We start from the raw sequence: 16016 nt of genomic DNA, 5'->3' as shown, positions 1-16016 counted from the left end.
CTAGCGGTATTTCATGCGATTTCTTAATTAATCAAATTAATTTATACAGTAAGTCGTATAGGAATAAGGGCATACGTTCTTAAAAAAAAAAAAATTTTTAAAAAAAAAAAGAGTACAGGCACGACAAATCTGATAGCAATAAAAAAATCTTTCAAAAATAAATTTATAAAATAATATGATTATATCAACTTGTATACTTACTTTTGTAATATTATTTTACGATTGTAACACTTCAAAAAGAAAAAGTACACTATACGACGACAAATAAGAAGTCGTTTTTATTTGCTTGGTGGTTTGCATCCCCAAGTATTTCCTGGGTGAAAAACTTGGATGCTTAGGAAATTCTTTTTCCAATGGTATATGGCTCGTTAAAGAATGAGTATATATAGCCATGTTTGTTTCAGTTTCGATCCTCCCCTTTGGAAAGTCCTTGCAACGCCAAACAACATGATCTTGCTTCTCTCAAAATACCAAAGTACGGAACAATGTATTATGTAACATTCTTTGAATTTCTTGCCCTTGTTTTTGGTCCTTTCAGTTGTAGAAAGATTGGTTTTAGGCTAAGCCAAACGGCAGCAATGGTAAGGAACACAAATATTCTGTCTATAAGTTCAACCAGCAGAACCATTTCACTACTAAATCATACAGATCGCAACCCCACACATTTTGGGTGAATCGATCTGTCTGAATCAAATGTTCAGAGTTCTGCTTTATTATATGCTATAACAGCATTGACTATTACAATTATTCATGCAACACAATCCCAACACCACCTAATAATCACCTGTGGAGTATTCTGTTCCTGGAATCTTTGTCATTGAGCTACTATGCTGCTGTTCCTAACAATAAATGTGGCCCCTATTTTCTTTGATGGGGTTGTAGGAAACCAGGTTTTAGTTTCCATCACCTTTGTCCCAATCTGCTGCTACATAAAAACTCCAGGAGGGCAGGAACTTGCCAATCAAAGAGACTTGGACTTGGAGATGAATAAATTGACTTCTACATTCGGCACCAAAGTGGAACTGTCACCATACATCTCTGAGGTATCGTCCATCCATTTGGAGTTTCTTCACTATAGCCTCTGCCTTCGATGAATCCACATTTTCCTGAAACATTCATCAGAAAAAGATTTTGTAACATGATTCCTCCAACAGAATACGAGCCATGACATTAATATCACTTATAAAAATAAGTGAGATTGGTGTGACTTGTTTTTTGAGAGTTTACGCGCAAGTGTAAACCTTGCGTGTGTGTGTGTGTGTGTGTGAGAGAGAGAGAGAGAGAGAGAGAGAGAACTTACTTGCTGTTGGACAATTGTATGCAAAGTCCGATGAACATCGCGGGCCATACCCTTGGCATCACCACAAACATAGAAATACCCCCCCTCAGAAATTAAGCTCCATACGTACGCAGCCTGTAATGAAAAAAATTGTTGATGCGATCGGTAATAGTATGCTTATCTAACAAACAGTAACCTCTGCTTGCTCCCGTACACTACTTACTTTGTCCATCAACTTATGTTGAACATACTCCTTCTCTGGCCCCTCCCTCGAAAATGCAACAATCAGCTCTGACAGCACACCTTGTTCCACAAAATTATTTAGCTCGTCCTCGTAAATGAAATCCTGCCAACATTGATTGATTAGGAAATCATACAATGCTCCTCTTTCTCAAACATTAAAGGACTCGAGGGTTCACATAGCAGCAATCATTACCATCCGGCGGTTTCTGCATCCAAAGAAGAGTAATCCAGGGCCAAGTTGCACACCTGCCTCTTTAAGGGCTGCTCTTTCCTGGGCAAACAATCTTCTATTTAAACTTCCTCTTTGCATGCACCACAAAAGAAACCCTACAATTCATAAAGTTATTCCAGACCTGTAGAAATCCTCTGAAAGGTGCCAAGCCAGTACCAGGTCCCACCATGATAACAGGAAGTGAATGATCAGCTGGTAACTTGAAATTAGATTGTCGAATAAAAATAGGAGCCCAGCTACAGCCATGGCTCTTCTCCAGAGGTATTGCATTCTGTTCTCATCCAAGATGATAGATGTTAAATATTTAAACCTAAGTTGTGCTACTAGACATGATGCATGTTATACAATTAGCACAGTATCAGGGAGCACAGAAGAAAGAGCCATATGACGGGTATTCACAGCTAATTATCACCTTCATCCAGGTTGAACACACTCCTTTATGAATTCTGCCAGTGGGAGTTGGACCGTAAACTAAAGCACAGGTCACATGAACTCGATGGGACATAAATCTGGACCAATAATGGGAAGCAATATTGTTAATTGAAGCTCCATGTTAAGTTATAAACCAGCCTTGGAGTATCATAAGTGGGAAGACTAATATACCTAGGAGAGGATGAGATTGAATAGTAACGGGGCTGCAAGTGAGGCGCTATTGCTGCCAAAAAAACACCAAGAGGAGGCTTTGCTGATGGGAACTCAGCCATTACCTCCAGGAGACTTCTCTGACTTCCAACAACCCATTTGGAATAGTCATCCTGGAAATTAAAAAGCATGTTAAGCATTGACAAGAATACAACATAAGAAAGATAGGAGACAAGAACAAAAAGAACAACAGGAAAAAAAACTTATTTGATAACCTTCCCCTGAGGGGATGACAAAAACTTAAGTCTCTCTGCTTCACTAGGGTCAACAGCATGGGCAGCCAAAGCAATTAGAGCAGCCTGGAAGTACAAACAATTAGGAACCAGTAAAACCAACAAGTTAAGTAACAAAACAAGAATAGAAAGAAGGGGCATAACAAGGCAAATGTGAAATTGTAACCTTCCGAGGAGGACTTAATAGATCTGTGTAACGTGCCAATGCAGTCCGGAGTGTGCAAGGACCGGGGAAAGGAGGCGGCAATGTGCTTCCAAGGGGTGTGCCATCATCATTATCAGCATAAATAGAGAACAGCAAATCTAGAGGTTGACCCAACAATTTTCCAGCTTCTTCAACAGCTTCATCACAATTATCAGCATAAACACCTACATGGTCGCCAGTTTCATACCTGAGGAAAAAAAATCGAAGTGATAATCCACCAGTATCCACAAATCATTTAACATTAGGGGGCAAGAGAAGGGAGAGGAGCACATCTAAAATAAGACTTCGTGGAAGACTATATTCAGAAGGCATTTTGGGGGGGAAAAAACAATGCTACCTTAGCCAAGAAACCTAAGACAAACATTTCAATCAACTAAGCCAACAGTCAAATCCTTGCCTCCATAACTACGCACTTTTCTGGCTAAGGCTTCTCCAACAAAAGGGCTATTGTCTTATAAATTATGGTATGAAAGGGAAAGGCCAGGACATTACCACTCCAATTCTAAGGTATGGTATAAGATTCTAGGTTTTCATTTCTTACCTATATTTTCAAGGACACTTGAATAAAACATTAGCAGAATTATGAGAGCTATATATAACAAATAAAATATCTTATGATTCCAATTGGCTGAGTGATAAATTTATTGCTTGTCAAATTGTATCATTGGTGGGATGATAAAAAAAGTAAAATACTTAAGACGCTTGAATCAATTTTTTTTGGCAGGGAGAAGGGGTAAATTTCAGGCATAAACTGATGAATGAATGCATAATTTATACTTGACAACGAAATCATCAACTTAAACCTATCGCCAAGGATCTGAATCTGTAAATAGAAGTACTATATACACATGAACTTACATAATACCAGTCCCCGAAATATCAAACTCCAGATGTATGCAGGATCGATCGGATTCAGGTTTGTGAAGCTCTTTTTGAACGGCAACATTGACTCTTCAGGCAAAAGAAATCAAAACCAAGTTAAGTAAACAACAATAGCAGTGATGTAACCAAGCACACGCACATCGCAAAGCACCTGCAAGGATGGTGTATATCAAATGACGCAGTCCCATTTGCCATGTTTAAGTAACTATCAACACAGGATGTAACAATAGGATCATGAATCACTACTCTATATTCAGGAATAACAGCTGTGTATGGAGTAGATACAGTATTTGCATCATCTACATCTCGGAGCAACTGATCTAACTCAGGCCACAATTGTTCCCTCCTAGAAAAGAACCACCAACTCATTAAAGCAGAAAACTGAAGTCATAATGCATGATAAAGCCCCATCTTCCCAAAACTATCAGTAGAAATCAGTTAAAATAGATGAAGCAAGTGATTTAGAAAGACTACAAAGTATACCAAGCAGTAAAATCATCCTCAATACATTGATCATCATCACCTAAACCAACTGCAATAAGACGCTTAGCACCTGCATCAACAACATAGATACATGTTCAACAAAATTTAGATAGACGGCAAAAACAAACTTGCAGGCATGACAGCATGAGGGCAAACCAAAAAGTGTACAACTATGCTTTTACACAATGAAGAGTTACTAGTTTATATATTTGGAATACACCAAAGCCACATTTTAAAAGAAGTTTAAATATGAAACCAGAAGAAATCAAGGATGCTGTGAATATACAACTACTACCACTGAGTCAATTAAATGCACAATCTCAGAAGTTAAGGAGACCAATGACAGAAAGACTTGGATATCAATTTTGGTTATAGAGTTCAGCCAGAACTTATAGGGATGATAATAAATCAATGACAGTTATCCAGCAACCCAAATCGATATGTAAACAACAAGATGGGCTTGCCCTGTATCGTCTGGCCAGAAGAAACCTCCAAACTCTGAAGCTACAATGTTGGCATCACAAATTTGGTTGAATGAACCCCAAGGGGCTGGCCCAAGTGGTGAAGGCCTTGGTCTTGGGGTATCACTCACTTCAAGGTCCAAGGTTCAACACCTCATAGGTGCAAACAATCCTTTGGGGCCACACCCCCTAGTGAAAAGCTAGCAATTTAACCAGTTCCGTGTACGGAAACTTCCGAGGGTGCGGTCCACGAGACTGAGGTTTACTTTGCAATGGTAGGTCCGAAGGGCCCTGCCTTGGAGAGGTTTCCCGACATTAAAAAAATTAATTAATTAATTAAATAAAATTGTTGAATGGGGTTTAATAAACCTAAAACATCGTGTAAGACAATTTGGCAGCAGTGCAGGTTCAAAAAGGCAGACAGTGTCTCCCTTCACTCCATGAATTCATCAACCCAGAATTAAAGTATCAGTCTATCTGAAAATTAATTTAAAAAGAAAAGAAGAAGTTCTACGGGAAACAAGGATTGGGGTCGGGTCTAATGTCTTTGGGTTGGTTTTTTTATGGGCTTTTTGGGTCATTAGGGGCTTGTTGGGTCATTTTGGACAAGGTGTTTTCTTGTATACATTCAGTGTACTTGGTTTCTCCTTTTGATATATACAATATTTTTACTTATAAAAAAAAAAGAAAAGAAGAAGAAGAAAAAAAGCATAACCTCTACATCACTATAAGCATTCACTATGCATCCCAGCTGAAGGTTCACAATATGTCACATAAACAAGTCATTATCAAAGATAGACCTGCTAACAGAATTAAATAATGCAATATTCCAAAAACATGTACTGTAACTGCTTATCGTACAAACCTACAGCAATTATGCAAGTTTTCACTCAGTTTAAGTACTACAAAATTCTTGGTACTTTTATTGTAGCCCAGAATAGCAGGATAGAAAGTGTTAGTTTGAGAGGGCGAGAGGAAGTCATAAACATTTACAGGATAAGAGGATGAGCACAAGATGCTTCTCATGAAAGTGAATGTCAATATTGAAGAATTCAGTTACACTTCCAAGTGCCAATATAGATACAAAGATGCACAGGGAACACTATGAAAATTATTTTCATTCAGTAAGGCCATGACAACATGCATATGCTGAAAATATCTACCTTGTTCGCTAAGTTGTTCATCAACCACCTTCCCAATCTGCTCCACAAAGGGTGCCATCAAATGTCACGATTGTGTTATGATAAGGATGATCATGCAAAGCTTACTAATTTACCTTATTGAAATGTTCATATTGCCGGTTACCCAAGCCAAAAACACCGTATCTGAGTTGTTGAAGCCATGGGGCCCTATCTTTACACTGAGATAAAACCAAGACATTTCAGTACAACAGCCAAAAATGAAATTGGAAATTCCACAACAATGTGACTTCAGAATTTGGATTCATTGTGGATTTGTAGTAAAGCTACCAACCTCAGTAAACCATTTGCAAAATCTAGCAGCATTATCAGTTGGCTCCCCATCTCCATAACTACAATGTCAGCATCAAATGTATTGGATACACCACACTTCCCGAAAAGCAATAAGCATTTCAAATTTAACATAATGACAGTACAAGTTAAAGTCTATCTTACGTGGCCAGCATGAAAAAGGCCAAAGTCTCTTTCTTCAGCTTTTCTTCATATTGATCATCATCCGCAGCATAATCGTCCTATTTTAACCATAATCTATAAGCATCATGAATAGTAAATTCCTCCTGTCAAAGAAGCAATTACCCTGGCCATGATGCATGCCATGCAACAATTCGAGTCCCACATACCAGGTCAACAACTTTGACGGCTGCTTTATCATATCTTGCCTTGATTTCTTCAGCTAAAGCCTATAATTAAAAATGCTAACATTAAAGCCTAAAATGAAGGGGGGAAATGAAGTCCAAAACCATGGATAAAAATCAAGGAAACTGCTCGTGGTGCAGAAAGAGATGAAAATTAACTTATTTTTTACCAACTCTGAGAGTTCAAACGCATGACATAAGTGTGTAACTATTAGTAAGCCAAACAATATGTCATAGTGAATGCCACAAATACTGGTTGCCAGTTCTAGAATGAACATTAATCCTTTCACGTCCTTGTGATGGGAAGTCGGAATACCACTAGTCTGGCAACCACACCTGAAACTTGGCACGACAAGCCGCTCCAATTCTACAGAAACTATTGGCAAGGTCACAGCTCAATCAAGTCGTCTGAAAAGTAAAAAAGAGGTTGATAGAAGCTAAGCTTATCAACAATCCCGATATTCCTCAAGAGGGTTCAAACCAATAAAAGACCAACTAGTTCCGCACTCAGCTTCGGAGTTGGGAGCATACACGATGGCACAATTTTCTTCTAGATGCAAGAATGCCTAGTAAACCCGTAGTCTTGGGTCCCTCCATTGACCGTATTTTAAACATAGTGGAACTTCGCGGAGGCAATCATTTGACAATCCCAACGATAATGAATTAGCATCAGCCACGTCAGCCAAATTAATTAATTATATATACGTGAAACTAATTAACAGATTAAAGAAAATTAAAGAATGATTTTCAGTCCAAATCATCAGCTTTAACACCACAACCACCCTAAAGCACTCAAATACATAAAAACACATACTTGTCAAAAAAAAAAAAAAATACATAAAAACATACTATAAACAAACTTCAATTTGCCAAAAGGAGAACAAGTTGACCTTAGCGAAGCCCTCCGCAGTGCCAGTCTGAGTACCGAAGAAAACGGCAACCTTAGTCTTCCCGGAGTCTGCCTCGACCTCGTCGTCCTCGGCCGAAAACTTGGGCACCACCACCGGCTTCACCTCCCTGGTACCACTCCGATCCCACGATCTCCTCCACATCAACACCAACAGCCCGATTATCACCGCCACAGACGTAGTCAGGATGACCACCACCGAGTCCGATACCGAGCCGCCCAGGGAAATCCCCAGCGCCGACTCCAACATCCGTAACAATACCGAATCCGCCATCTTCAACCGAAATCTCGAGCGCCCCCCCCCAAAAAAAAAAAAAAAATGCTGTACACTGGTACGCTTTTTCTCCGACCAGGGAGAAAGAAGGTGTAAATTTCCTTTTTTTTTTATAAACGATGTTCTTTTACAGAGAGATGGGGTAGCCCTAGAAGATGGTGTATGTCGGTAATCAAGCGAGACTGACGAATACGCAAACTGGGTCTGGGAACGGCGTGGAGGCGGAAAGGTGGGTCCCCGAGTCTTGACCAAATATTCTGGTCACTTTTTATGTTTTATGGGTATCTTCGCCGGACGATCCTGTTTTGTGTTGGCAAGGTTCCTTCTGTTCTGCGCGAAGTTCGAGACGCGTGTCGTTTACAAATACAAATACTCATCCCACACGCTACAATTTGTTTTTTTTTTTTTTTTTATTCTCTTATAACACTCTCGTTGAATTAATTAAAATTAAAGTATATTTTTTATAAATATAAAATAAATTTAACATTTAGCTATTACATTCACATAAATTTTTATATTAGAATAACTATTTTTTCATTATATGACAATAAAATAATATAAGATAAATTTAACTTTGACTATTTACATCAAATCTCCACATTAAATTATCTATTTATTCATTATATAGTAATGAATAATTAAAAATTTTAAAAATTTTTTAATTTTTTTAATTATGAATTTATTTTATTTTATCATATTTTACTATTCATAATATTATATATTAATTAGTAATTGTATTCTAATTATATTTTTTCAATTATCATTTAAAATGGAGAGAGAAATAATTAATATTAAAATGAGAGATAAAGAAATAATATAAAAGTTATTTGATGAATGAATAGTGTGTTCCAAATTTAGAAATTAATTTTGACTTTACTGTGGAATATAGCTAATTCAATGTGAATAATTTTATGACCTAATAGTTAAATTCTCATTGGATTTAGCTTTTAGCTAATCCAATGAGAATGCTCTTATTAAGAATGTGTTATTTATTTTTTTATTAAATATATTATATAGATGTCGAGTAAAATAATTTAATTAATTTAAAAATTAAAATTAAAAATTTTTAAAAATTTTTAAAAATAAATATATGTATGATATGTGTGAATTATGAGTAGTAAAATTCTTACAAATATGATGGGTAATAATATTTTAGAGATAATATCAAATACTAAAAATATATCAGATTTTCCAAGAGCTTGGTGGTCTGATAGTATATGGCCCTGATTTTCCAAATTGAAAACTTGGGTTCGAAACCCCTCACACCCCTTCTATAAATAAAAAATAAAAAAATAAACAACAAATATTAGGGATTTATAGGAACTGACGGGATTAACTGTCGCTAGGGAAATGACTACTGGAGTCAATAATCGGCTGGAACTAATGGAGAACTAATCGATCGGCGGTAGAAATTATAATAAATCGACATTGGCTAGTTCGGTCCCAGTCTGAATCATATTCGAACCACTGAATCGGTCAATATAATATATATATATATATATAATTACTTAAGTAAAACGACGTTGTTTCACTTAAGTGATTTAAATAGCATCGTCTTACACGTAACGTATAGAAAAAAACTATAAGTGAAATGATGTCGTTTAATTTAATACACTAAATGTCGTCGTTTAGATCTAGAGTTTAATGACCCATCTCCTCATTCTTTATTCCAGTCATATTTCTTTATTATCTCTCCTCTCTCACCCTGCATTGTAGCCCTCCCCTTCTCTTCTCTTTCACGACGCTTAGCATATCCCTCACCTATTCGAGCTATCTCATCTCTCATATTTGAAATGTCTTTTCGAGTTCTCTATCATTCACAATTGATGAGTCACCTCTTTTGTTGTCCTCTTATCTCTCTTGTTCATCTCTCTTACGTTTTGTTATGAGTTTGTAATTTTGTTATGAATTTCGAGTTGATTTGTTGTGAATTTTTGAATTTGTTATGAATTTTGATTTATTTGTTTTGAATTTATGAATTTATGATGTGAATTTAGAGATGGGTTAATGATGGACCAACCGTTGAACCAATTGGTATCGACCGTAAAATTCTGGCCGGTTCTCTCTCTTCCTATCGGCCGATTTCACTTGGCCCACCGTCTTCAAAAACTATCGGTGCGGGTGCTATAGAATTGATTTCCAGCCCTAGTTTTCAAATATCATTAACTTTGCATCCAATTGATGTTTAAGGGCTCGTTTGGATTCATAAACTATCTTACATCATCTCATAACATCTCATTATTATAATTTTTTAAGTATTTATATAAAATATAATAAATAATTTAATTTTTTTAAATTTTAAAATAATAATAATATTAAAAAATAATATTTTATTCAACTCATCTAAGATTCTTTTATCTCATCTAATTTCATTATTTAAATGAGCTCTACGTTGTTTTTGTTGTCCCCATTTTTTCGTACAATGTTTTTTATTTCTGTTGGGCTTTTGAATGTTGACGTTTTCGGAAGGATTCGGATGGGGGTATTTTAGATGGATTCTTGACAAGAGACTCTTTCCTTTCCACTTTTGCAATGCTGTTAAGTGTGAGTCCTGTTTTTGTAATTGGAGTGAAGTTGACACTTCCCAGTTAAAGCTCAAAAAAAAAAAGTGAGTCCTGATAAGAGCTCATTAGCACAAGTTTAGGGCTTGTTTGGATTCGCAAGTCATCTCAGCTCATCTCAACTCATCTCACTACTATTCATTACTATTCAGCAACTTTAACTCACAAATCTCACTACTATTCACAACTCATCTCATTACTATTCACAATCCATCTCAACTCATCTCAGCTCATCTCAAGTCATCTCAATTCATCTTCGAATCCAAACATCTCCTAGTCTTATTTTATCATCACGCGTTCAAGTTTCAACTACTTCTCAAGTCTTTCATCTTTGTACGCCAAAGGTCATAGATTTCGCAAGTCTTTGTACGCCAAAGGTCAGTTCTATGTTTTGTTATTGAATTAATTAAATTAAATTTATTTTAATTTTATTTATTTATTTTTTATAAAATATTAAACTTCTCTCAATCTATTTCATACATTTTAATCTAAAAAATTAAACACAATTCAACCTAAAAAAAGTTAAAACTCATCTTAATGGATCCATAAAATATTATTATTCACAACTCAACTCATTTCAATATTCAAACATATCGATTACATATAAGGGCAAAGATGACAAAAGCAATGAAGTCCTGTAATCGAGTGTTTAATCTACAAGGAAGAGTATGGCGGCTTTGGATTTGTATGTCGAGCGCTTTCAATAGTCTATCGAGATCTTTAGGTTCTGTTTATATATAGATATAGTTTCATCTCATCTCATTTTATCATTATAATTTTTTTAAATTTTCACACAAAATATAAAAGATAATTTAACTTTTTCAAATTCAAAAATAATAATAATATTAAAAAAAATCTATCAATATTTTATGTAACTCATCTAAAATCATCTTATCTTACTATTCAAACTCTTTCTTAGCCTATAATTATAGGAAAATAATAGAAATCCTACTGGTGGATCCCGCTCCAATTTTTTTTTTTAAGTTTCTTTTTTACTTGGTGATTAAGAAAATATTTTTTAATAATATTGTGAATTTTCTTTTTTTTTCCTAAAATATTTAAAAGTGTTTAAAAATAATGTGAAAAAAAAATTTAAAAGTGTTTTTTTTTCACATCATTTTTTTAACACTTTTGAATATTTAAAAAAAATCTACAATATTATTAAACAACATTTTCTTAATCACTAAATAAAAAAAATAAAAAAACAAATAGAGCGGGATGCTCAAATAAGATCCCGGCGAGATCCCTAGCATTACCCATAATTATATATCTAACTCACTCTTGGTCAAGATGTTGCCAATGGCATTGAACATTCTTCCTTCCAATGTTTGGCTCTTTGTCAAATATTGGTTGTCCCATTATTTGTTCAAAGTTCAATTGCATTGAATATTTTCCAATTTCAATTGTAATCATATTGCGTAGTGCCATCGTCAGTGTTCTCATATTGAATCGGGCTCCATCGGATTCACTAATTTATATCGAACTGGGCTAGTATTCCTTCAGATTTGGGCCTTGAGTAATTAGATCAAGCTCCGCCCATACGTGGAACATGCCTGCACTGCATGCAATACTTATTATAAAAGCTTCCACGCTTTGCATTGCTCTGATTTCGGCGTCCACCTATGTGCTTTTGAAAAAAAATCCCTTCTCGTATCAAGAGATTGGAAATAAATACAAGAAATAAACGAACAGAAATAAAACTTGATAGCCTTACCTGAAATCACCGTTTACATACCAAACTCTTCAACAATAAGTGAATTTAATATATTTAATTAAATAGAATAAAACGTAGAGTCAGAATTCGAACTTAAAATCTTTATTCTGATATTATATAAAATCATTATTTATTCCAAAACTTTAATCTGATGAGTAGATGTAGATTTCCGTACACTGATTGTAGTTATAGACTACCTCAAAAGAATAGTCCCAATTTTTCATATTCTGTGAAAACATTTATTTTTATATTTGTCCCATAATCGTCGTTCATATTCGAAAGAAAAAATATATTTCCTACCAGGGAAACACGAGTTAAATTTGAATACAGCAAAAAAGGAAACTGGAAAGATATGGTAAAGATATTGGAGAAGCCTTTGAGCATCATCCTTTTGTGTTTTATTTTTATTTGAGAAATGAAACAGAGCTTGCAGGATTAAAATCACATATACACCAACCTCCTCGGATTGGAAGGCTGTGCCAGTCTCATCACATGAGTTCTTTGTACCAAATACAAGACCTATCTGTTTGATTTATTGAAAATATAGCTTAGAAACAATTCAGGTATGGAATCAATAAGCAAACAGCAGAAGCAGAACACCACCAAAGATTGATATTTCTCTGCTCACAGAAATCTGGTGAGTCCTGTTACTGCATCCAATCCCTTTCAAGCTTGTTTCTTAGCAGCTGAAATTGATTTTCAGGCAAAACCATGGTCACTGTCACTCCATCTCTGCCACCACTCTCAGCTTTGCCTTTTGCTGCTCCTGGAAGCACCAAGACAACCCCTTCATCACCAACCCCATTGATGGCATAGTTTACAAAGACAGGTTTCTGTCCCTTCAATTCCAATCCATAAATTTCAGCTTCTTCCAAATTTACAAACGTTAAGTTAGCTCCATAGGCTATATAATCTGCCTCCCCATTTTCTTTCTCCACAATTTCTTCAGTCATTCCCATGCCATATTCCACTCTTTTCTCAGCTATTAACTCTACCACTGCTGATATATCAGCTTTTGCCACTGAGAAATCTGCTTCAACTGTGCTTAGCACCATGCCATTAGTTGGATATTCATTCTCCCTGTTGCGAGAACTACTTGTACAAACTGCAATAATTCTTGGGCCGCAATCTTCCCTGATTTCAGATAAACATCTCCATATGATTGCAGACAGAACTTCGAAACGCGAGATGTTGGCTGCTTGATCCACGGCACAGACATTTGCTAGCAAGTGCTCAAGCTGTTTTGCAGTGATTTGGAAATAGTTTGTCTCCATTTTGCTGTTGTTGGCAATTAGCCAGTGATCTCCCAGCGGGTCCACCCTTTTCGTGGAAACCAAATTCTCCAGAACTGAAGGAGGGGATTTGGATTTCCCGAGATTTACTGGTTGCATACACTTGGGTGGCATTTGACCAGACAAGATCTTGGCCCACATGTTGACGAAGGATGTGGCTGAGAATGCATCTCCAAGAACATGGGCCCAACTGAGTCCCAATGAGATTCCTCCACATTTGAACCAAGTGAACTGTTTGAAAGCCATTAACACACAGAAGCACTCAACACTTACTAACTTTCTAGTTTTTGCAAAAAGAACTGGAGAGGAAATAACAAAGGAACATGAAAATTGAAGATTCCATTAGAAGGAATCATCTCTGAATATGGACCAGATGGAAAGGTTGAATCATTAAAGGATCACACGATCAAAAGTAGGAGTTATGTTATGCAGTTAGTACTCGATCCCGGGTATGATGGACGGTAACGCACCGCTATGTGCTTAGGTAACCTGTCAACTCCTTATTGGCTGCCGATAAAGCCATTACATAGGATCTACCGTTCCAAAGAGGAACTGATTTTGGTGGCTTATTAATTAATCAGTCGTCCCTCTCCCTCAAGCAATAATTATAACTAACAAAAAATAAATAATAATAAAAAAAGTCAGCCTCCTTTTGAGGTGCACGACCACTCAAAGGGTAGATAAGGCAACCATTGCGGAATATTAATTAGTATTTTATTCAACTACTATTCAAAACATCTTATTTTATCTCAATTGAACTATCCATCCAAACCTAACCTTAACCCCACACAAGGGTGGCTAGGGAGTAGAGATCAGAAATGTCACATAACTCTATGACTCAGTAACCTCATGATCATCTTCAATTGAAACCATATATATCATACTGCAACTCAAGATAACATTTGTACTCATTTGTCTTGTCAGTACGCACTTCAAATTATTCTATCGTGTACTTCAAACTCATGTATACATAATTGTCTGTAACAATTTTACCTACCAGATTATCTATAATAAATACATGAATACTTTACAATCAAATATTTTCAGATTATTTCATTATTAATTCACAAATTATTTATTATTATTTTTACTACCATTTACAAATAATCTAAGATATTTTTAATATCCAAAAGGAAAATCAACAACCAAAGACTAGAGAGTGCCAGCTTTGAAGTAGGGAATAACATCATGTGTTTTTTAAAACGAGTAATACTACTAGCACTTATCCCGAATAATTAAGCTTAACGGTGATGAAGGAATGAGGAGTAAGAAGGGTAAGGATCGATAAGTGTTGTGGGTTGGAGGGAGCAGAGGTCGTAGAGGAAGAGGCCATAGGATCAATAGCTGGCTGATACCATATAGAGTTCTACCTTATAATGAACTCATGATATTATTGACAAACACACGCACATGTGTGTGTGTGTGTGTGTGTGTCCGCCGAGATGGAAGAAATTGCTATGTATGTAGTACGTACCTGCATGATGACGAGAGGGGAGAAAGCGAGATCAGGACCAAGAACTTGATTATAAACAAGAAAACTCTGATCCTTCTTCATGTCCAAGAATTCCTCGATGGTCGTGACGCACTCCGCTTCGACTATCCGCACGCCACTGTCGTTGCACTTGATGAATGGCCTGCCCGTTTCCGACCTCCGAACCCTCCCTGAAACGGTGGTGTAGAGGTCCAGACATTTGAACATGGGTTCCTTTAGCTTACCTATTGTCAAACCCTCGACTGCTTCGCGCGGAAAGAAGTAAACCCCTTGAATGTAATGGAGCTTCATGGCCAAGTCCATGTCTGTCAGCTCATGAACATTGTTAATCTCGCCCGTCACGGTCGCTGGCACCACAGACGACAGCTTAACGTTATAAAGCAGAAGGCTTTCGTTGTTTGCAGAACCCGTCTTCATGTTTGTGGAAGTTGCTTAGTTTTAGACCATTCAGGAGATAAAAAGACGAGATAATAGATACGAGTGTCTTTGTGTCTTTTATTGGCAAACATTTATTACTTGGCAAACATTTCTTACTTGGCAAACGATATTTGCCGATGTAAACGTTGTTTTTAAAAATAATGAGATATATTATTAAAAATTTAATTTCTTTTTATATGTATTTCATATATATATATTTTAAAGAGATTGCATGATAATTGCATACTTTACAATTATAAATATTATTTCTCATATATTTTATAGACTGTCTTATTCTGCTTTCATAAAACTTTCAAACTATCATATTTCATCTCATCTCATTTTAACATCCAAACATCATTCAAATATAAATATTTTTTAATTTTTAATTTTCAATTTTTTTATAATCATTATAACTTTTCAAAACTTCTAAACAAAACATAAAAAATAATTTAATTTTTTTAAATATAAAAAAAAATAATATTAATAAATTATATTTTAACCCTCATTTAACCTTATAATTATTTTTATTTAATTTAATTATTTCCCTACTATTCAGATATCTTTTTAAAGATAATGATAGACTTACTACTTTATAGTGTATTTAATTTTTTTTTTCCTTTTAAGTATTCTTTTTAGCATCCTTAATTAGTAAAAAAATAAAAATAAAAAAATATACAACTTTCAATTTCTTTTTTTTTTTCTTAATCTTATCGCATATGTTGTAACCAAGCCAACGCCTAAATTAAATGGTGCATGATCCACAGCCGCGCACTTTTCTTCTTACATTGTCATGTCAATTAGTACTTATAAATGACGTGATTAATAAGTGTAACAAAACAAACATGAACCATTTAATGAACGT

General features: G+C 35.5%; 2 protein-coding genes across 2 annotated transcripts; both read right to left on the bottom strand.

Moving 5' to 3' along the window:
• Positions 1 to 561: 561 nt before the first annotated feature.
• Positions 562 to 7936, bottom strand: LOC109003915 (NADPH--cytochrome P450 reductase; the record flags this gene model as incomplete). The annotated part of the gene is made up of 18 exons (XM_018982256.2): positions 562 to 1106; positions 1301 to 1414; positions 1503 to 1625; positions 1716 to 1793; positions 1876 to 2025; positions 2167 to 2263; positions 2358 to 2509; positions 2612 to 2695; positions 2796 to 3021; positions 3693 to 3785; positions 3868 to 4062; positions 4200 to 4269; positions 5824 to 5860; positions 5937 to 6020; positions 6134 to 6191; positions 6295 to 6371; positions 6480 to 6539; positions 7385 to 7936. Coding segments are annotated over 18 exons (2331 nt in total), but the record flags the coding sequence as incomplete, so codon positions are not given.
• A 4365-nt stretch (positions 7937 to 12301) lies between these two features.
• LOC108980457 (protein ECERIFERUM 2-like) lies at positions 12302 to 15214 on the bottom strand. Its single transcript, XM_018951385.2, has 2 exons — positions 14717 to 15214; positions 12302 to 13473 (listed from the first exon to the last, which is right to left on the bottom strand). Exons 1-2 carry the CDS (start codon positions 15149 to 15151, stop codon positions 12598 to 12600), a joined length of 1311 nt encoding a protein of 436 aa, XP_018806930.2. The 5' UTR covers positions 15152 to 15214; the 3' UTR covers positions 12302 to 12597.
• Positions 15215 to 16016: the final 802 nt, after the last annotated feature.

This window comes from Juglans regia, chromosome 11 (genome assembly GCF_001411555.2).
Source record: "Juglans regia cultivar Chandler chromosome 11, Walnut 2.0, whole genome shotgun sequence".
Taxonomy (NCBI): Eukaryota; Viridiplantae; Streptophyta; class Magnoliopsida; order Fagales; family Juglandaceae; genus Juglans; species Juglans regia.
This window is presented reverse-complemented; position numbering and strand designations above follow the sequence as displayed.